The sequence below is a fragment of the Scyliorhinus torazame genome, chromosome 17 (genome assembly GCF_047496885.1).
Source record: "Scyliorhinus torazame isolate Kashiwa2021f chromosome 17, sScyTor2.1, whole genome shotgun sequence".
NCBI classification, from domain to species: Eukaryota; Metazoa; Chordata; class Chondrichthyes; order Carcharhiniformes; family Scyliorhinidae; genus Scyliorhinus; species Scyliorhinus torazame.
Window position 1 is genome coordinate 78,086,957 of NC_092723.1, and position 21,716 is coordinate 78,108,672.

General features: G+C 47.0%; 2 protein-coding genes across 7 annotated transcripts in view; one reads left to right on the forward strand and one right to left on the reverse strand.

Moving 5' to 3' along the window:
* Positions 1–15,037, forward strand: part of LOC140393964 (serine/threonine-protein kinase 38) — a 93,705-nt gene extending 78,668 nt beyond the window's left edge. For 3 of the 4 annotated variants that reach the window (XM_072480664.1, XM_072480666.1, XM_072480665.1), the window contains exons 7-15: positions 831–985; positions 1,804–1,906; positions 3,029–3,090; positions 5,161–5,278; positions 6,207–6,330; positions 7,780–7,875; positions 8,594–8,685; positions 9,887–9,943; positions 11,913–15,037. In XM_072480664.1, coding sequence (XP_072336765.1) covers positions 831–985; positions 1,804–1,906; positions 3,029–3,090; positions 5,161–5,278; positions 6,207–6,330; positions 7,780–7,875; positions 8,594–8,685; positions 9,887–9,943; positions 11,913–12,043 — 938 coding nt within the window. In that variant the 3' untranslated portion in view covers positions 12,044–15,037. The remainder of the gene's footprint in view (positions 1–830; positions 986–1,803; positions 1,907–3,028; positions 3,091–5,160; positions 5,279–6,206; positions 6,331–7,779; positions 7,876–8,593; positions 8,686–9,886; positions 9,944–11,912) is intronic. The other variant, XM_072480667.1, reaches the window with a different exon arrangement.
* A 484-nt stretch (positions 15,038–15,521) lies between these two features.
* Positions 15,522–21,716, reverse strand: part of LOC140393965 (BTB/POZ domain-containing protein KCTD20-like) — a 170,870-nt gene continuing 164,675 nt past the window's right edge. For all 3 annotated transcript variants that reach the window (XM_072480670.1, XM_072480669.1, XM_072480671.1), the window contains one exon: positions 15,522–19,594. In XM_072480670.1, coding sequence (XP_072336771.1) covers positions 19,323–19,594 — 272 coding nt within the window. In that variant the 3' untranslated portion in view covers positions 15,522–19,322. The remainder of the gene's footprint in view (positions 19,595–21,716) is intronic.

The following is a 21,716-nucleotide window of genomic DNA, read 5'->3' on the forward strand; positions in this document are numbered from 1 at the left end:
GAACCCGGGTCCCGGGTGCTGTGAGGCAGCAATGCTAACCACTGTGCCACCATTCAGTTAAACTATGGCTGTCCCTGTTTAATACAACTTGGTTCCAAAACTCTTTGTATATGTGCCGAATTTAAAAAAAAAATGTCTGTTTTTAAATTTTCGTTTGACCAGCGGAAGCCCCAGGTTTTCTGCGTCCCTTTGTGTGAAAACGTGCTTCCTGACATCACCCTGAAATGACCAGCTCAAATTTTAAACTTGGGCTTCCTTGCCCTGGACTCAGGAAATAGATTTGTTCTAATGACACGACCAACGACTCAATCAACCAGATTGCAACTTCATCTTCAAAACTCAAGGGGATGCAGCCTGTCCTTGTCATTTAATCCTTTTAGCCCCAGGATCTGACCAGACCCCCTTTACGTTGGATAAGCAGTGGGTGCATTCTCATTTCCAGACCTAAGGAGCAATATCAGGCCTGGGACTTGACCCTCCGAGCATCTTGGTCATGTACATTCAGGCTGACTTGAACTGGGTTGGCCAGATGGACAATGTTCTAAACAAAACCAAATAATCTGATTTTTTTCTCAGATCCCTCGTCCCTTTCAGATTCCCAGTTCATGACATGTTAATTAGCGCTCCCAACATCCATCCCTTGGTCGAATATGCTGTACTTGGCCTCACACAAGTGCAAAACCCCACCTTCATGATGGAGCCCCTGGCTTGGTGTGGTTAGCTGTGAGCGGGGTGTGTTGACTGGCTACTGGGCTTTTACTGTGACCCCCTGGACAAGATTGCTGAATGAGCTGAGCCAATGATGTGTGATTGAATTTCTCTGCCTACAGGCGATATGATGACTTTGCTGATGAAGAAGGACACTCTGAGTGAAGAGGAGACTCAGTTCTACATAGCGGAGACGGTACTCGCCATTGACTCCATTCACCAGATGAGCTTCATCCACAGGGACATCAAACCAGACAATCTCCTGCTGGACAGCAAGGTACAGAGTGGTGTTACACACCTGCCCCTGGATTTCACTGAAAGATTCATTTGCATTTTCAGTCAGTAATATGATCATTTTTATTTTCATAAGCCAATTTACAATTTTTTAAAAAATGAATGAATGAATGAATGAAAATCGCTTATTGTCACAAGAAGGCTTCAAATGAAGTTACTGTGAAAAGCCCCTAGTCGCCACATTCCAGCGCCGGTTTGGGGAATTGAACCCGCGCTGCTGGCCTGCCATGGTCTGCTTTAAAAGCCAGCTATTTAGCCCTGTGCTAAACCAGCCCCCATTCGAGTACCCAACTCTATTTTTCCAATTAAGGGGCAATTTAACGTGGCCAATCCACCTACCCTGCACATCTTTGGATTGTGGGGGTGAGACCTGTGCAGACATGGGGAGAATGTGCAAACTCCACGCGGTCAGTGACCCGGGGCCGGGATCGAACCCGGGTCCTCAGCACAGTAAGGCAGCAGTTCTAACCACTGCGCCACCGTGCCGACCTCGCCAATTTACAAAGTAAAGTCTATTAAACTTGTTTAATGTAGGTAATAAAATGGAAATGCAATAATTACAATAATACAGCTTCAACAATTGTCCCTTTACCCTTTCAGTCTCCTCTTGGATCTTGTGGGTTGGTGTTTTGAACTGCCCTCATCCAGCTTTGCAGTCTTTGTTCTGTCTGAAATGGCAGTATTCCTGTCATGTTACTGCGACTGCACAAAATATCTTCAAACTGACAGTCGGTGGAAGCTGGTGGTGTAACTTCCCTCTAGCTGCAGTGGTGATGTGACTTTTCCCTTGTGTTTTCTAAGGGACACGTTAAGCTGTCTGACTTTGGCTTGTGCACAGGATTGAAGAAAGCTCACAGGACGGAATTCTATCGCAACCTCAGCCACAGTTTGCCCAGTGATTTCAGTGAGTAGATGGTGCGGTTAGCGGGCTATCGCGTGGAATCAGCCACCTGGGTAGCTGCAGTAACATTTTCCCCATTGCTCGATAATGCCCTGGGGCTGTCTGTCATGAAGGTTTGGAAAGGCAGTCCCTGTACCAGGCATTAGAAGGGACTGACTATGTTCATCTTATCGTGACCCAGCATATTTCCACAACAGTGGATTGTGCCAATATATTAAAGACAGGAAGAGATGCACCAAAGTGCTGGCTCCCCCTTTCCCAGCTGGGATCTGGTTTGGATGGGCACCTTTCCCAGTGGGGGAATCAGTGACTTAGGTCATCAATTTAAAGTGTCACTAAGTGGAGAGGGGAATTGGAGGGTTGCTGGAGGGTCGAAGCTTTGCCACAGAATACTTGTGGCTGAGACCACTGCAATTTCAAAGGGAAAATTGGGTGAATATTTGAAGCAGTCAAAAGCAGCTCCAAGGTGATGAAGAGAGGCCAATGCAGTGAGTGTTGCTTCACTGAAGAACTAGCACAAATCTGGGTCAAACGAAGGTTTGGAAAGAGCTGTTATTTGAGGTGTGGTGTGGAGATGAACATTTTCTCCTATGACTGGTGCCCAGCTAGAATAGGGTCAAATGCGAACTGAACCCAGGACTCTGACTTAGAATCCCTATAGTGCTGAAGGAGGCCATTTGGCCCATCGAGTCTTCACAGACCCTTGGAAAGAACACCCTATCCCCAATAACCCCATCTAACCTTTTGAACACAAAAGTGCAATTTAGCATGGCCACCCACCTAACCTGCACATCTTTGGACTGTGGGAGGAAACCAGAAGCACCCGGAGGAAACATGTGCAGACATGGGGAGAAAGTGCAACTTCACCTGAGTCCGGGATCAAACCTGCTTTCCCTGGTGCTGTGAGGCAGCAGTGCTAACCACTGTGCCACCATACCACCCCCACAGTGCTACCGTGCTGCCTGACATTCAGTGCAGCACCAAGTGATGCTTTCAAAAACTGGGCCATCGCCGTCAGAGTACGTCTTGTCTTTAAGCTCTACTAGTGGATGGGATTAAATCAGAGCTTTGCCACCTAAAAGCTTTGTGATGATCTGATGTGTGTCCTAAACTATCCTCTCTCAGCTTTCCAGAACATGAACTCAAAGCGGAAAGCAGAAACGTGGAAGAGGAACCGGCGACAGCTGGTGAGTACAGGCAGTTACCATGGTGACCAAGCAGAGGGATGAGGAAGTGGCTTTAATGGATCGCGCATGGCTGCACCATCATCTTCAGCGTGTGCCCTTGTAGTTCCCAGGAGTGAAAAGGACACTCAAAATGGTGCTGTTCATTATGTGGGGAGATTGTGCAATTTGATAAAAAGCCCAACCTGTCTCAGTCGATTCCATGTGGAATCCCAGGTGATAACCGTTCAACCTGTACCGTAAGCTTTAAAACCCCCAAAACTTTGTTCTCCACATCGTCAGTGTTGTCTCACTTGCTGGGCTCCGAGGGCCAAGGGCATCATGAGGTCACTTTTGCTGCATCTAATCTTTTCCCAACTGATGTAAACTGCCAGGGTTATTGAACCTGCTTGTTCACTCAATTGGTTAATCACACTTCCCCAGGTTACGTGAATTAATCACACCTTGCAATAACTCAGCCCAAGTTGAATTCTGAATTCTGTTTGAGCGCATGTTACAGCTGTTGTGCTTGAATTGCTGGGAGGTTGCCCTCATAAATATGCTTTGGAGCTTCATGAATAATGGAGCAACTTTGTGAGAACTTTCACTTTTTAATTAAGAAAAATGCCTTGTTGCTGATTTGTTTCAGCAACCTGTGAACCCTGACTGTCCACCTGATCAGCATTAATAAAAATAAACACTGCCGATGCTGGAATCTGAAATAAAAACAGAAAATGCTGGACAAACTCAGCAGGTCTGGCAGTATCTGTGGAGAGAAACAGAGTTAACGTATCGGATCTAAATGATCCTTCTGCAGAACTGAAAGAAGGTAGAATTGTATAGTTGGATGGGGGATGGATGAGGTGGGGCAGAATTGAAGACCAGGGATAGGTCAGGGCAAAGGAGATTTTGACAGATTTGTACTGGACATAAGACAAAGGAGCGTGTTGATGGTGCCAGTAAGGGGTGAAGAGTGCTCAGAGTGGCAAAAGGTGGGATAGCAGAAACGTGTTAATGGGAGGAACTGAGCAGCCAGGGACAGGTAGCCAAGTTGGGGAGGGGTTGTGTTTGGGCAAACCAGGTAGCTGTAAAACATCTAACGGCACATTACAAAAGTATGTGTGTGGGGGCCGGTGGGGGGGGGGGGGGGGGGGGTGGGGTGTTAAGATTGAGGGGGACGTTTACTGTCTAAAGTTGTTCAACTCAATGTTGAGTCCAGAAGGCTGTAACCTGCCTAATTGGAAGATGAAGTTTTGCTTCTGCAGTGTGCGTTGGGCTTCACTGGAGCATTTCAGCAGGCCAAGGACAGAGTTCAGAGAAAGATGCAAGCGACTGGAAGGTTGGAGTCATGCTTGCATACAGAGTGAAGATGTTACCGCAAAGTGGTCACCGTGTCTGCGTTTACGCTACCCAATGTAGAGGAGATAGCATTGGGAGCTGCAAATACGGTAGCAACAGATGAGCATTTAAAAAAAAAAATTCCAATTAAGGGGCAATTTAGCGTGGACAATCCACCGACACTGCACATTTTGGGTTGTGGGGGTGAGACCCACGCAAACATGGGGAGAATGTGCAAGCTCCACATGGACCGTGACCCGGGGCTGGGATCGAACCCGGGTCCTGGGTGCCGTGAGGCAGTAGTACTAACCACTGCACCACCGTGCCGCCCTGCAACAGATGAGCTTGGAGGTGTTATGGAGATTTTTAACCCACAGAGGACATTGCAACTGGAATGTTTGGCATGTTCCTATCGTGTGAGAGGGAGGTCAGATTGCTAGCGAAAGGTGGATTACTGACCTGCTGACCGTTGATATGTTCTATTGTTGATCAGTGGTCAGTCTTGTTGGAGGGTTAGGGGAATGACGTGAAGAGGCTGAGTTTCATTATAATTTATGTAGTGACACGATGTGGATGAGACAGCTTGTCGGACCCTCTGTCTGCACTTTGACACTCATGTGTCCCTGGAGCTTGTGAAACGTAGCCCATGTTGCACAGCACATGGCAGACGTGCATTACTATGAAGGTAACAGGTGATTTTAATTCTGATCCTTTACTACCTAATGATTCTGTCTTATTTTTCGCCCTTACCATCAGGCATTTTCCACTGTGGGGACTCCAGATTACATAGCGCCCGAGGTCTTCATGCAGACGGGTTACAACAAACTTTGCGACTGGTGGTCACTTGGGGTCATCATGTACGAAATGCTGATCGGTACGGTTGCTCAGTCTACAGCATGTGACCAATCGGTCTGGCAACGAAAACATTATTTTCCTTTTAAGGCATGCAGCGATTGGTATGCACGCAGTACAGGCCCACGGTGATGTGTGGACGCAGTGCAGGCAGGTGGTGATGTATGCGTGTACCGTAGAGGCACTCGGTGACATGCGTGCGCAGTACAGGCATTCGGTGATGTACACGCTCAGGCGTGTGGTGACATGCAAGGTGATGTACACAGGCCCACGGTGATGTGTGGGCGCAGTATAGGCATGTTGTAATATATGCGCACCGTACAGGCATTCGGTGCCATGGGCGCATGTCGCCGGATGCCCGCACATGTAACTTGTGTGTCCCGTACAGCGTGCGCACGCAGTATAGGCAACCGGTGACTTCTGCCTCCAGTACAACATGCTCTAGCAGTAAAGGCACTCTGACACCTGCCTCAGTACAGGCGACCGGTGACATGCACGTTCAGTGCGGGCACATGGTGACATCACACTCAGCGCAAGCGCTCGGTGGTCTGCCCGCGTGCAGTACAAGCACATGGTGACATGGGCACAGTACAGGCACTCTAAGATGCGCACGAAGTACAGGCGCTGTGAAATGCGGGCGCCGCACAGGTGCTTGGTGGCACGCACGCACAGTACAGGCGGTTATTGGCATGTGTGGACGCAGTACAGGTGCGGGGTGACACACGCCACAGTGTTAATGCAGGCACTAGGTGATATGTGCACCCACAGTCCAGGCGCCCGGGTGTTCAGGGGGGTGGGGGGGGGGGGCATGCATGCGCACATGCAGTCCAGATGCCAGGAGTGGTCAGCGTTGTCACTATCCCCATGCTGCAAATTGCACGCATTCTGTAAACTCACTTCATCCCATCGACTATGTCCTACCATAAATTCTGATTATTATTTCTATTCAGGGTACCCACCTTTTTGTTCAGAAACTCCCCAAGAGACATACAAGAAAGTAATGAACTGGAGGGAAACCCTCACATTCCCACCAGAGGTTCCCATTTCCGAGAAAGCCAAGGACTTGATTCTGAGGTATGGAATATGCATAATAACATTGGGGGCATCAACTGCGTTCCTCTCTGGTTGCTCCACATGTGAAACAGTGTAGAGGCAGCTTTCCTCTCTATATAACCCCATGCTGTACCTGTCCTGGGAGTGTTTGATGGGGACAATGTAGACGCAGCTTTTACTCTCTATCTAACCCCGCGCTGGGGGTGTTTGATGAGGACAAGTGTCAAGGGAACTTTACTCTGTATCTAAACCCATGCTGTACCTGTCCTGGGAGTGTTTCATGGGGACAGTGTAGAGGGAGCTTTACTCTGTAGCTAACCCCATGCTGTACCTATCCTGGGAGAGTTTGATGGGGACAGTTTAGATGGCGCTTTACTCTATATCTAACCCCATGCTGTACCTATCCTGGGAGAGTTTGATGTGGACAGTGTAGAGAGTGCTTTACTCTGTATCTAACCCAGTGCTGTACCTGTCCTGGGAGAGTTTGATGGGGACAGTGTAGGGGGAGCTTTACTCTGTATCTAACCCAGTGCTGTACCTGTCCTGGGAGAGTTTGATGGGGACAGTGTAGAGAGAGCTTTACTCTGTACCTAATCCCGTGCTGTACCTGTCCTGGGAGAGTTTGATGGGGACAGTGTAGAGAGAGCTTTACTCCGTATCTAACCCCATGCTGTACCTATCCTGGGAGAGTTTGATGGGGACAGTTTAGATGGCGCTTTACTCTATATCTAACCCCATGCTGTACTTGTCCTGGGAGAGTTTGATGTGGACAGTGTAGAGGGTGCTTTACTCTGTATCTAACCCAGTGCTGCACCTGTCCTGGGAGAGTTTGATGTGGACAGTGTAGAGGATGCTTTACTCTGTATCTAGCCCCATGCTGAACCTGTGGCATGTCAAGTGGACATAGATGTGGATCAGACTGTGATCCCTCTTGTAGTATAATAATGCTTTTGATTCACATGATAAATGGCCACTTGAGTAAGATAAATAACGGGCGCTGTTGCCTGTGGATATGATCCCAGCACGAGTTGGCGCAGTAAGAGTCTGAGGTTACAGCAATATGAAACCCTTGCCTCCCTCCCCCCCCTTGCCAAGTGATTGGCATGGTAAAACAGTGGTTAGCACTGTGGCTACACAGTGCCAGAGTCCCAGGTTCAATTCCCGGCTTGGGTCACTGGCTATGCAGAGTCTGCACGTTTTCCCTGTGTCTGCGTGGGTTTCCTCCGGGTGCTCCAGTTTCCTCCTACAAGTACCGAAAGACCTGCTATTAGGTCATTTGGACATTCTGAATTCTCCCTCTGTACCTGAACAGGCGCCGGAATGTGGCGGCGACTAGGGGCTTTTCACAGTAACTTCATTGCAGTGTTAATGTAAGTCTATTTGTCATAATAAAGATTATTAATATATTGTGACCCTGTTCAAGGAGCCTGATCTGGGTTGTGTTTGTGCTTCTAACCTATGATCCTTTAGGTTCTGCTGTGAATCAGAGACCAGAATTGGGGCCAATGGAGTTGAAGATGTGAAGAGCAATTTGTTCTTTGAATGTGTTGACTGGGAACATATCAGGTAAGAGAGCAATTCACCTTGGGAGCACCTATCACACAGGGCAGTGTGTTATTCCTTCAGTCTGTACTGGGTGTGTGCAGTGATGGGGTGTTACACTGACCCCAGCAGGCTGCTGGTGTGTGGGGGATTTATACTGATCCCAGCAGGCTGCTGGTGTGAGCGGTGTGATGCACTGATCCCAGCAATCTGCGGGTGTGTGGGATTTATACACTGATCCCAGCAGGCTGCTGGTGTGTGTGGGGGTTTATACACTGATCCCAGCAGGCTACTGGTGTGTGAGGGGATTTATGCACTGATCCCAGCAGGCTGCTGGTGTGGAGGGTGTGATACATTGATCCCAGCAGACTGCTGATCTCTATCTAATGAAGCTGCCACATGAAGCTTCGTTTTCTGCAAAGTTTTTTTTTTTCTTTAAAATTTAAAGTACCCAATTTTTTTCCAATTAAGGGGCAATTTAGCATGACCAATCCACCTACCCTACACATCTTTGGGTTGTGGGGGCGAAACCCATGCAACACGGGGAGAATGTGCAAACTCCACACGGACAGTGACCCAGAGCCGGGATCGAACCTGGGACCTCGGTGCCGTGAGGCAGCAGTGCTAACCACTGCGCCACCGTGCTGCCCCTTTCTGCAAAGTTCTTGCTATCTCCGTCTCTGTTTGTTTAACGCTTCTTTCCAGCGGGTCTCAGTTTGTATTCCCATCTGTTGTCTTGCAGGGAGAGGCCGGCAGCGATCTCCATTGAAATAAAGAGTATCGATGATACATCTAACTTTGATGAATTTCCTGATTCAGACATCTTGCAGCCAGGTAAGGGGCAGAATGAACCTTCAGGGAGGGAGTTAGCAATGACCAAAAAATCTGTGCTGAATCTTTTGAACTAGAGGCCATTGCTTAATCGGAACATTATCTCTCCTTAAAGGTGTTTTGTTACAGATGACTTATTTCTGGTGGGTAATGTGTTGGATATACAGCTGAGGTTTGTCAGTGAGAATCTCTTTGAACAATCTGTTGATGTTTGGGATCATCTGTGACGTCGGCTGGGACTGATTGTGTAATCGCCTCTCACACGTGCACTTTCCAATCAGGGCTGGTGGGGTGGGAACTCAGTCTGACCCTGACCCCTAACCTCGGAAATTATCGATTCCAACCTAATGCCTTAGCCCGTTGCCCTTGTCTTTCCCCAGAATGTCTCGAATATCACCCCCCCCTCCTCCCCCCAGGGTCCTCTGCGGGAATCCGAACCCTAACGACTCCCCAGCTGAGGCAAGTCTCTGTGCTACTTTGGTTCAAGGACCTGACAGCAAGCTCGAGATGGGAGGATGGAGACAACAGCAGGTTCTTGGGTCTGAAGCTGGTTTTATGTAGCTGTCGTGACTGAATCATTTTGGCATTGTTGTTCTCTGTCTGCTGAACAAGATTCCTCTGCCACGGCTTTAAAGATATTAAAAGTGAAGTGGCATTTCTACTGCTCTGATGGAGCCAGCTTGCTGCCTACTTCCAGTGCAGGTGATCGTGGAGTCTGTTAGAGTGCGTTTAGACAGCAGAAGCTGTCCACTGATAACCACAATCAATGTACCATATATTCAAGTGCCCCTTCTAATGTTATTATATTTGAATTGTTGAGTGCAGTAGGAAGCCATTTGTCCAATTGTATCTCTGTCTCCATAACCCAGTAAAGTTTTCCACTTCCAAGTATTTATTCAATTCCTTTTTGAAAGTTCATTTTGATTCTGATTCGACCACCTACTCAGCTACAGCGTTCAGAGCACAAAGTAAATTACAGCATTAATACTCTTATCAATTATTGCTCCATCGATGAGTTCAGTAATAGTGTATAAAGTCCATACCCGATGGACTGAATGTGTGCTGCCTGACATTCCACCTGCAGCTGTAGTGAATAGTGTTCTGCTTGCTATGTCATTCCTCATGTCACATACGGAAATTGCTGTGTTTACTTGAGGCTGATGTGTTCGAATATGACACAATGCTTTCTGCTGTTCTTCTCCAGGAGTGTCACAGGCAGGGCTAGAAAGTAGTGGTAAGAAGTGTCTGTCCTCTAAGACAGGTAACCAGCATTTTATTCCCCTCGACCTTTACTAAAATCCCCTTCTCCTCTACTTTACCACACAGCTGACTTCATGTGGGGCAGCCATTTTATAACCTCTTTGTTTCTCTGGTCACCAAGATGCAGGAGAGATCTGCTGACCCTTGAACCTACCAATTTTGTTTATTGTGGGGCTGTCCCTCACCCCTCTCTCAGTATGTCTTCAAGCACAGGGTGGCACAATGGTTAACACTGCTACCTACGGCGCCGAGGACCCGGGTTCGATCCCGGCCCTGGGTCACTGTCTGTGTGGAGTTTGCACATTCTCCCAGTGTCTGCGTGGGTCTCACCCCCACAATCCAAAGATGTTCAGGTTAGGTAGATGAGCCACGCTACATTGCCCCCTTAATTGGGGAAAAAAGAATTGGGTACTCTAAAATGTTTTTAAAAATGTTTTCAAACACACCCCTGTGACCTTTCTACTTGTTAATCTCTTAATGCTCAGGGTATCTTCCGAGTCTGGTTCCCTTGAACTAAGTGATTGCTTTAGTGTCTAAAATATATCTGCTGCTCTTGCTCCCCTCAGGTACCCTCCTTTACTGAACATGATTGCTCAGGTCATGGAGGACTATGACTGAGAGTTAATACTACCCACCCTTTACCAACTATTCCGCTGACTGAGAGAGAACCAGTTACCTCTCCAGAGACCAGGGGTCAAATCCGGGGAGCATTCCCTACTCTATGGGACGGCTACTCACTGCCATGAAAAACTGCGTCATGGGGCAGCACACAGGACAGTTACATTAGGCAGACCACTGTCCAGTGGCAAGAAAGTCCCAGATGGAAGAGCAAATCTCAGACAAGGAGGTCAAAGCTGTGGCAGTGCTGGGGCACCGGGGGGAGCGATCTGCTGGAGTGCAGTATTGCTGCCTGCTAGATGCCTTTCTGGTCTGGTACCATGTTCCAATAGGTATTGTTCAAGGAGAGATGGGTAGACCCACTCTCTGGCTGTGGGGGGGGGGGGGGGGGGGGGGGAACGCATCATCCAGGAAACACTGGACTATCCTGAACCCTTTAGTTTGTAAATACTATGCATTGTGGCAGGAGAAACAAGGAAGTCATTGAATGACCACTTGTAACATATGGGGGTCATTGTGAAAGTCATTGGTGCTGCCTGGTGTCAGTGTGTTATTCTAACCCAGCACGATCTGATTCTGTCTTGTTTCGAACTGCTTCTATCTCTCTGTAAGTAAAAAACGGTTATTGGTGGTGGTGGTATATTTAAATGCAACTAACCTCTTTCAGCTACTGGTTCTGCAACTCACTTTGGTTCTTTGCCTAATCAGTGTGGTCACTGGGATTCTGGGAGTACGTCACTGAATAAATCTTCACATTGGGACCACTTGTACTGTGAAGTGTACCAAATTGAAATATTACAGGATTTGTTCTACCATTTGGAGCTGTTTAAGGAAAATCCTGGTGGGTGTGAAGTAGGCCCCAGTGGGTAATCTAGTAATAGTTCCAAATACCTCTTACCATCTCCTCTGAAGGATGAGCTTCCTTAGCGACTCTAGTCAGATTTGTAACTATGTGCTGGTGAACTAACCCTTGTTGGGGTTAGTACCTGAGGGTACCCAGCCTCTAAAATTAACCATGTCCAGAGTTTGCCGGGCATTTGCTTCACTGTATTGGCTTAATTAATTATCCCTGTTAAGTATTTACACCAAATTAACCCAGTGACAACACTACACACACTAATCTGTCTGAGATCCCATTAGGTGAAGAGGTGGGAAGACAGGTTTTCTGGGGTTGTGCTGTTAACTGGAGCTTGATGTTTGGAGCTGTAGCTGATTGGCAGCCGGCAGTCTTGTGAAAGGCGGGGGGGGTGGGGGAGTTTGGAGGCGATTGGTGGAGCTTGCTAATTGTGCAAATAAAGCAGCAATCTATTGTTCTGTTATCAATGTGCTCCTCACATTCTCCTTCCTTCCAGTTGCAGTGAGTAACCACTCGGAGACAGACTACAAGAACAAGGACTGGGTCTTCATCAACTACACCTACAAGCGATTTGAGGGACTGACCGCTCGAGGAGCCATTCCTTCCTACATGAAGTCTGGGAAGTGATGAACTTTGACCGCAAGGGCTAACGTCACTGCTTTAGTGCCTATTTTTCTTAGCAACTTGATTGGTCCGCTGGTGGAGCCTTACTACCGAGGATAGTGACAGTTGTGAAGGACTGAGAAATTGCTCAGATTTTATTTCTAATATCCAGATATCCCTTATAATCTCTCGTTGGCGGCAGGAATTAGACTCAAAGCAGCCCCGGAGCTTGGGCAGCACGTGTCCGAATCAGCAGCTTTGGCACCAGAGGGCTCAATGGGATTCCTGCGACACACCACTAGAGTTCCTGAGCCTCTGCCTTTCATCCTCCTGCACTGCCAGTCAAAGGCTGTGTGTGCTACTTCTGCCTGAATCTGGTGTCCAGTTCAGTTGCTAGTGGCTGATCGAGCAAACCTTTACCAACAAGTGCACCCATTGTGGCTCGACATGATATTTCCTGCACTGTGTGCTCCCTGGTGGCTGGGGCAGGGGTATACCACCCCTCTCCTCACCCATACATGATCATGACAAGGGGCCTGTGTAGAAAGCATTTGCCAGTGATTGTGTCGGTGCTGTGCAGTTCCTCCTCATAGTGAGGAATACACAGTATTGGGAAGAGGGGGCTCTAGTCAGATTCATGATACATACAGCGATGTGCAGGATGACCATTGTACATCTACCTGAATACAGCTGAATCGTGTATGTTTGCCCGAATATGGCTGGTTAGTGTACATCTGCCCTAATACAGCTGCCCCACAGCCGTTCATTTTCTGTGCTGGCTGTGCCAGCTCTCACCATTTCTGTTAATGACTGCAAATACCAAGGTACTATTCTCAACATCATGTCTTTTTATCTGCATTTAGATGCGTTTATTAATTGTATGGGGTTCGTAATGAGCTCTGTGTTGATTTCACTTTGATTTCTAACTATATGCAGCTTTATTATTTTATAGGGAAAGCATTTGTGATGGTTCTTGATTGTAAATACCGGTTGTGTGTTTGTACTTGTATAGAAGATGTTGGCCCTATTTGCATTGGGTGAGGTTGAGCGATAACAGGCCTGAATCTCTGCAGGCTTGGCTAAAGATTATTTTTATTTCCAGAGCTGTGGTTTATTATTTACATGTAGCTTGTGCACCAGCTCCAACGTATCCAACAAGCTGCCAGCCAGACCTGCAGTTTATGCCCCAAGTAATCGGTCTAGAAAATTTCTCATTTTCTTATTGATTTATTTTATTTCATTTCCCCCTTCCTATCTTGCCTCAGATTGAATTTCCTGGTCCAGTATTACTGTAAAACTCAGTATGTTCGTCACCAGATTGTAGAATGCTCATGCATTTTCAAGTGCCGTTTCAGTAAATACCCTGAAGGCAAAAGTAAAAGGTGTGTGGAGCTTGTCGACCAAATATTCTGGTAATTGCTGGCCAGTGATTAGAGATTCTGGTGCTGCCTGGCAGTAAGTTGCTGACTAGTTATTCAGTGTACTGATTGTTTATGCCTTTCCCCTGGTTCCTACCACAAGTCAGAATTAACTTTGGCTATGCAAACAATCTTACTGCTTCCTTTAGCTTTCCAAACGAGTTCCACTGACACAGGCTCCAGGAAATGGCCAGAGGTGAAATCTGTGCATTCCTGAGTGAGAGTGAATGTTGTGACTGGCCCTCAGAGAGGATGTGATGCAACAAAACATTCTGCCCACAACCTTGTTTGCAGTCTGTTTTCCGCCTTCAGAGTGCCTCCACCTGCCTGTTGCATTGGTTGACGCTGTGAGCAGGGTTGGGGGGGGGGGGGTGATTATCGTTCACTCTCCCATTAAGAGTTGGAGATTCCCGTGATGGAGTGGGACAGCCTAGTTGGTGAAGGAGGTGGAGCTACAGCTACTGGCCATGGTGAAGGTCACAGTGGTTGGTGCCAGACTTGATTGCTGTATTTTTGTAGGGATCCCCACCTCTTGCACAATAGGAGATGTCGGTCTGGGATCGGTGAGCTGTTTTTCCACGTAACCACATTCTAAGTGCAACAGTGATGACCCCAGGAAGTGTTCCAGGGTTCAGGTACATGGATGGAGTTAATGATTTAAAGTCATCAATAGTTGTGATTGTTGCTGAACTCTAGGACTCGTTTCCAGGTCTGATGAACAGTAAGTTTAAAATCTTAGAGCAGTTTTGTTCTGCCATTTTGTGCCCTGTTCCCCATTAAGACTCAGTTCTTCCTGGGCTGTATTCTAGAACTGACTCGAGTCTGCAAAGTAACAGGGGCGACACTGATGGAGGTCACAAAAGGCCTTGGGTGAAATTATTTTTCTCTGATATATGGAGGCGAGTGACTAGCCTGAGCTGCACAACTCTCACTGGTCCTGTACACATCATGAAAAATGTTGTTTAGTTTTTTTTTAATAGTTCTGCTCTTCTTGCCCCCCCCCCCCCCTCAAACTAATTCTGTGAGGTGATGGATGGGGCTGAAGGTCAATGTAGTTATGGCACAGGAATGTGAAAGTGAGTGTTGCCTTCCACAAGCTCTAACAGCTTGAAAACACTGATCTAGTCTCACAATAATCTGGGGAGGTGCCAAGATGTCCTGTAGCCCAACATTGTCAGCAACACTGGATTCCAGTCTGGGGTTAAGCAGCTAATTTCAGCACTAGTTCTTCTCCAGCCTGGCCTCAGTTGCTGGTGGCAGGTGGAGGGACAGTGGGATAGGACTGTGTGTGTACAAGTCTGGTTTCAGTAGCTGGACGGTGGAAGGGTTGTGGGGTGTGGTAGAAGTGTGTGAACAGGCCTAGCCTCGGGAACAAGTGGGGGCAGAGGAAGATGAAGCAAAGGGAAGGTGGGGTCTGTCTCTCCCAGTGGACTGAGTCAAGCCAATGGGAAGACCAGGTCCAGTCAGAGGAAAGGCTGCGTCAGACCACCAGTGTTCTAGGGGCTGAGTGTCCTGTAGGTCCTGGCGTAAGTGTTGTAAGTTGCAGTATTGCTTTTTACGATGGCCACTTTAAAACTGTATTATAAAACCTTTTACTTAACATCACTGAGTCTGTCTGAAACTTTGTTTAGTTTTCTGATTCATTTGTTTACTGAGAGCGGGGGAGGTACAGGAAAGAATCCATTTCTACACTTTTCTTGCATGTCCAATCTTACACCACAGTATTTCTGGGTCAGAGAACCTCTGTGCAATTCTCTGACATCACAAAACTCAAGGAAGCTCCAAAAAGTAATGGTTATTCCATGGAGCTGTTCTTTAACTGTCATCCCCCCAAATGCAAGCTCTGTACAAAAGTCAGCGTCTGGATAGAGAGTAGACCATTACAGTGTCTGATTCTCATTTTCCACAAAGGATCTAACTCCAATCTTCCTCGTGCACTCTAGCCCCTTCTGCTAGCAGACATCAAGTGGGATTTATTACTGATTCCAAGGGTCAATCGGAGTTTGTGTGGGCCCCACACACAGCTACCACAACCTCAAACTGGCATCACTTACATCCTCAGTAAGCCACTTATCCACACCCAGTATTCAAACATTGTTTAATGTGCAAAATCGTCAGAGTCCATTGAATTCACCGTCTGCCATCCTGGTAGTTGCAGGATTCCAGGATGATGGAGTTTGTTGACTAATCACAGCTTTAATTCTGTTCATTACTTTACAACAGACTCTTACATAAGGTGAATAATTCTGGAAAATTGAGATCCACTCGCTTGCTCCTCACAAACTGCATCCCCCTCTACTTTTGGATCAGTATTTACTTCATGGGCAGATAGGTTTCCTTCTCCTCCCAGGAAGAGCGCTAGCTCCTCTGGGGCACTCAATCAGAGCTGCCACCCCCACCCTGCCTTTATCCCGTGTAAGATGAGCCAGTGGAAAGCCTGGTTTTGTTTTTGTCCTTCTTGGCCTAGGCAGGTAAAGACTGATGAACACTAGAGTTAACTGACAGAAAGATATCTCACTAACCAGTGTACTTGGTGGCTGGGAATGTCAGGATGTTACAATTACTTACCTTTTATCTAAATGTACTGAAACAGAGGGAAACAGTCCTATTCAGCTGACAGAATTCAGTGTAATATCTCACATTAGTATGAGTGCAACATGAGACATAAGGGAACTCGGTATCTTGAGAGTCACTGTGTGCAGAATATCTTGTGCTGTCTTAAACTCACTATAGACTTGAACACTATTTCATAGGAATTGAGTATTGGGATTTGTTTTAATTATGACCCTGTCCAAATGTTGTTTAGATAATTCTCAAAGTAATACTGTCCTGACCCATGAACCTCTCATTCAATGGGAGAATTGATTCTTTGGGAACAGGTTTGTGCAGATGGATGTACCCCAGACACACGAGCCAGAATGTGTTACTTCTTGGAGACGGTGTTTTCGCTTGCTGATCCTGTGACCCTGCTGCTGAAAAAGACAAAAAGCTTCTCGCACACAGCTCAATTTAAGATGGCTGGATCTGGGAGACTACTTCCTACTGTCTGATATAAGGGGAGCAATACCAAATATGGGTCACACATGAAGTAGTGTGTGCAGTTTCTTGAAAGAACATTTTTGATTTCGCAAGATGATGCCAGGGTTGTGGTAACAAAAGACTCGAGATTTAAGAGCATGCAATAAATGAAGAGTTTTAGGAAGACTACCCACACAGTAAAATGTTGAGGTAAAGACCTATCTTAAGGAGATCGTCAAAGCTGAGAAATAGGGGTTTCTAAAGGAGAGTGGCGTTAGTTTGGGATTGATACATGGGTAATCAGAGAGAATAAGATGAGTCTGGGATTGATGCAGTGATAAGGGGACAGTTGGATTAATTTGATAGATACAAGTCTATAGTTAATTTATACATATCTGGAGTCCCCCTCTGCTGTAAATCTCTGATTCACTTGTCTCCCTGAACCAGAGGTCTTGCTTCCAGCTGTTAAAGCAGACAGCAGCAGCTAAGGACTGGACCTCCACAGCTGTATATATATCTCCAGTAATTAGGAAGGTACCGTGGTTACACTGCTACCTATGGCGCTGAGGAACCGGGTTCGACCACGGCCCCAGGTCACTGTCTGTGTGGAGTTTGCATATTATCCTTGTGTCCGTGTGGGTCTCAATTGGAAAAATAAATTGGGTACTCTATCTCCAGTAATTGTTGCCATGATGGTATTTTGTAATCAAAGAAGTCTGCCATATAATCATGGTACTGTTGTGATTAATTTATTGATCATTTATTTAATGGAAAGGGTATAAATAGGGGGTATAAATGGGGGGGAAATAATGTTTTAATTTGAAAATTTAAACTAGAGTGAGACTCTTATCACTTACTCATTAAATTTGCACAGGGCAGTTAGAAGCTTATAGAAATAGGAAGAAGCCATTCACTGTCTAATTTGTATCCTATCCCTCCCCTGCCATCTACCTGACTTTGTTCTATAGGTTTGTGGAAAAAACATCCTCTGCTTTTTGTGGGAGTTCAAGACTGTGACCATCCTTTTGAAGTCACAGAATCTGAATCCCACCTGTACAGGAGGTAATTTGGCCCATCAAGTCTGCACCAACCCTCCAAAAGAGCACCCTATCCCCATAACCAGGGGCTGGTTTAGCACAGGGCTAAATCGCTGGCTTTGACAGCAGGCCAGCAGCACGGTTCAATTCCCGTACCAGCCTCCCCGACCAGGCACTGGAATGTGGCGAGTAGGGGCTTTTCACAGTAACTTCATTTGAAGCCTACTTGTGACAATAAGCGATTTTCATTTCGAGGGGCTGGTCTAGCACACTGGGCTAAATCGCTGGCTTTTAAAGCAGACCAAGCAGGCCAGCAGCACGGTTCAATTCCCGTACCAGCCTCCCCGAACAGGCGCCGGAATGTGGCGACTAGGGGCTTTTCACAGTAACTTCATTGAAGCCTACTTGTGACAAGCGATTTTCATTTCATTTTCATAACCCCACCTAACCTGCACCTAATCCAAAGATGGACAGTGGGTGGAAATCTACGCAGACACGGGGAGAACGTGCAAATTCCACAGTCCACAGTCACCCAAGACTGGAATTGAACCCGAATCCCTGGCATTGTGAGTCAGCACTGCTAACCACTGTGTCGCCGTCCTGCCTGAATGCTCTGATTAGGATTTTAAGGCTATTTCCATTTGTCCGAGGCTCCCCTGCTATTCCTCCAAAAGCCTCAACTAGATCACCTCTTAAACTCGGCTTGTGTTTGCTATAAGTCAATGTATTGCTGGGAGCCAGAATGAAATTCTGGGGAATCTTCCAATATCCTCTTCCTAATGCTGCTGGAACTGTACATAGTGCTGCAGATGTGGCCTAACCAGAGCTTTGTAAAGCTGCAGCAGAATATCCTCCATTTTATATTCCAAACCTCCAGTTACAAACAATCCATTCATCCATTGGATTATGTACCTGACCCACTCTAGTGATTTACACCACTTAACAAAACAACTAATCTTTGGCTATTTGGTAGACACCAAGCGGTGCCTCTGGCTCCAGCCACACTCCAGAGCAAGGTGGATTGTCGCTGTTCTCCCCTGTTCACTCCACTCATTACCTGTCCTTGGCACGTGGGCAGGGGCCCCTGTGAGAGATGTGGAGATCACACACACAGATTCCACTGAAATAAAAGCTGGGTGTGAGCCAGTAGTGACGGGAGGGGGCGATGGCCCACAGATCATCCCGAAGTGTGAAATAAGTGGGCAAATGTTTCTTCCAGAAGATTCTGTTTTAACATGTGACTAGCCTGACCATCCTAGAGGCGACTGAGTTCCAGTTTTGTAGCCTGAAGTTGGCCCCACTGTTACAGGTTCACAAATACCCACACTATAGCAATCGGAGCCTGTAAGGTTTGCCCCTCTACGGTACACCTGCCCCACACATTGAGTCAGTGGCACCAGTGTTACTTATCAATACGGGGAGTGATGCACTTTACATCATCAGCTGCCTCCCATCTAAGCAAAAGCATTGGAGTTGTAAGTGCCTGAGTTTGCAGATATGTAAAATTTCCTATCTCCCTCCCCCGCCCGCATACTTGATCACTGCACCAGATTCCCACACACGATCACTGTACTCTAGCCTATCCAAAGTTGGGATCGAGTGGAAGATTCCGTTTTTCTGGCAAGTCCTTTAATATTGCTTGTTCTGTGTCCCTGTGCTGGAGCACCAGCCTATAAAACACACACACACACACACGAGCCTGCTGGCACCAATGGACCACCACTGTTGTCCTCATATATTCCAATGAGCGGGGAGCACTCTTCCTGCAGTCCTGGCTCCCTGTGGCATTCAATACATATTATTTGTGGCATCTGTGCCACAGAGTCTCTGTTACACTTGGGCGTTGTCACCTACGATTTGCTCCTGTGGCGGACCAAGGATATCGAGTTCATCCACCTGAGGGTGGTCCCGTGGAACATCGGCTGCAGCAGAGGCCAGGTTAGTGATGGACCTGCTCCTGACACACTGGAAGTCCACATGCCGGCTCTTCCCTTCTTCCTTTTCCCAGGACATGTGGATGAAAGGTCGCTGCACATAGTTATAGATCACCTCGTAACGGCCCCCGGGCCGCAGTTTCATCTTCTCCTTGCAGGTCGGGTAACCTAGGTAACAGAGCACAAACACATTAACCGACCACTCATCTTCCAGGCACTTCTCGGGATGCTGCTGTGCATAAATAAACACACTGCAGAGGCAACTGTGTCTGCACACCTTGTAGCAGCAAGGCTTGAGAATGTGCAAGTCTGTCTATGTTAGCATGGCCCAGTGGGTAGCACCCACTTCCAAGTCAGTAGGCTGTGAGCTCAAGAGACTCAAGTCCATAATCCAGGCTAGCAGTGCAGTGCACACTGAGGAGCTGCTGCACTGTTGAAGGTGACATATTTTAAGATGAGTTTAACCAAGGTCAGTTGGAGGTACAAGATTCCATGGAACTATTTCGGAGAGAGGAAGAAAGGAAGCTGTAGACCAGTTAGCCTAACGACATAAGGAAATGCTAGAATCCATTACTAAGGATCATAGATCATAGAATTTACAGTGCAGAAGGAGGCCATTCGGCCCATCGAGTCTGCACCGGCTCTTGGAAAGAGCACCCTACCCAAGGTCAACACCTCCACCCTATCCCCATAACCCAGTAACTCCACCCAACACTAAGGGCAATTTTGGACACTAAGGGGCAATTTATCATGGCCAATCCACCTAACCTGCACATCTTTGGACTGTGGGAGGAAACCGGAGCACCCGGAGGAAACCCACGCAGACACGGGGAGGATGTGCAGACTCCGCACAGACAGTGACCCAAGCCGGAATCGAACCTGGGACCCTGGAGCTGTGAAGCAATTGTGCTAACCACTATGCTACCGTGCTGCTTCTAGCAGGACACTTAGAAAATCAAAATGCGACAAGGCAGAGTCAACATGGCTTTGTGAAAGGGAAATTGTGTTTAACTAATTCATTAGACACCGCTGCCTGACGCACCAAGGAGCTGGGTCCGATCCCGGCCCCTGGTCACTGTCCGTGTGGAGTTTGCGTGGGGCTCAACCCCACAACCCAAAAAAATGTGCAGGATAGGTGAATTGGACACACTAAATTGCCCCTTCATTGGAAAAAAAAAGAGAATTGGGTACTCTAATAAAATTTTTTTAAAAACTAATTCATTAGAATTCTTTGAGGCAGTAACAAGCAATGTAGATCAAGAGGAGCCTGTAGATGTGCTGTACTTGGATTTCCAAAAGGCTTTTGATAATAAGAACATAATAAGAACTAGGAGCAGGAGTAGGCCATCTGGCCCCTCGAGCCTGCTCCACCATTCAATGAGATCATGGCTGATCTTTTGTGGACTCAGCTCCACTTTCCGGCCCGAACACCATAACCCTTAATCCCTTTATTCTTCAAAAAACTATCTATATCTTAAAAACATTTAATGAAGGAGCCTCTACTGCTTCACTGGGCAAGGAATTCCATAGATTCACAACCCTTTGGGTGAAGAGGTTCCTCCTAAACTCAGTCTTAAATCTACTTCCCCTTATTTTGAGGCTATGCCCCCTAGTTCTGCTTTCACCCGCCAGTGGAAACAACCTGCCCGCATCTATCCTATCTATTCCCTTCATAATCTTATATGTTTCTATAAGATCCCCCCTCATCCTTCTAAATTCCAACGAGTACAGTCCCAGTCTACTCAACCCCTTCAGCTCTGGGATTAACCTAGTGAATCTCTGCACACCCTCCAGTGCCAGTATGTCCTTTCTCAAGTAAGGAGACCAAAACTGAACACAATACTCCAGGTGTGGCCTCACTAACACCTTATACAATTGCAGCAGAATCTCCCTCGTCTTAAACTCCATGCCTCTAGCAATGAAGGACAAAATTCCATTTGCCGCCTTAATCACCTGTTGCACCTGAAAACCAACTTTTTGCGACTCATGCACTAGCACACCCAGGTCTCTCTGCACAGCAGCATGTTTTAATATTTTATCATTTAAATAATAATCCCTTTTGTTGTTATTCCTACCAAAATGGATAACCTCACATTTGTCAACATTGTATTCCATCTGCCAGACCCTAGCCCATTCACTTAGCCTATCCAAATCCCTCTGCAGACTTCCAGTATCCTCTGCACTTTTTGCTTTACCACTTATCTTAGTGTCGTCTGCAAACTTGGACACATTGCCCTTGGTCCCCAACTCCAAATCATCTATGTAAATTGTGAACAGTTGTGGGCCCAAC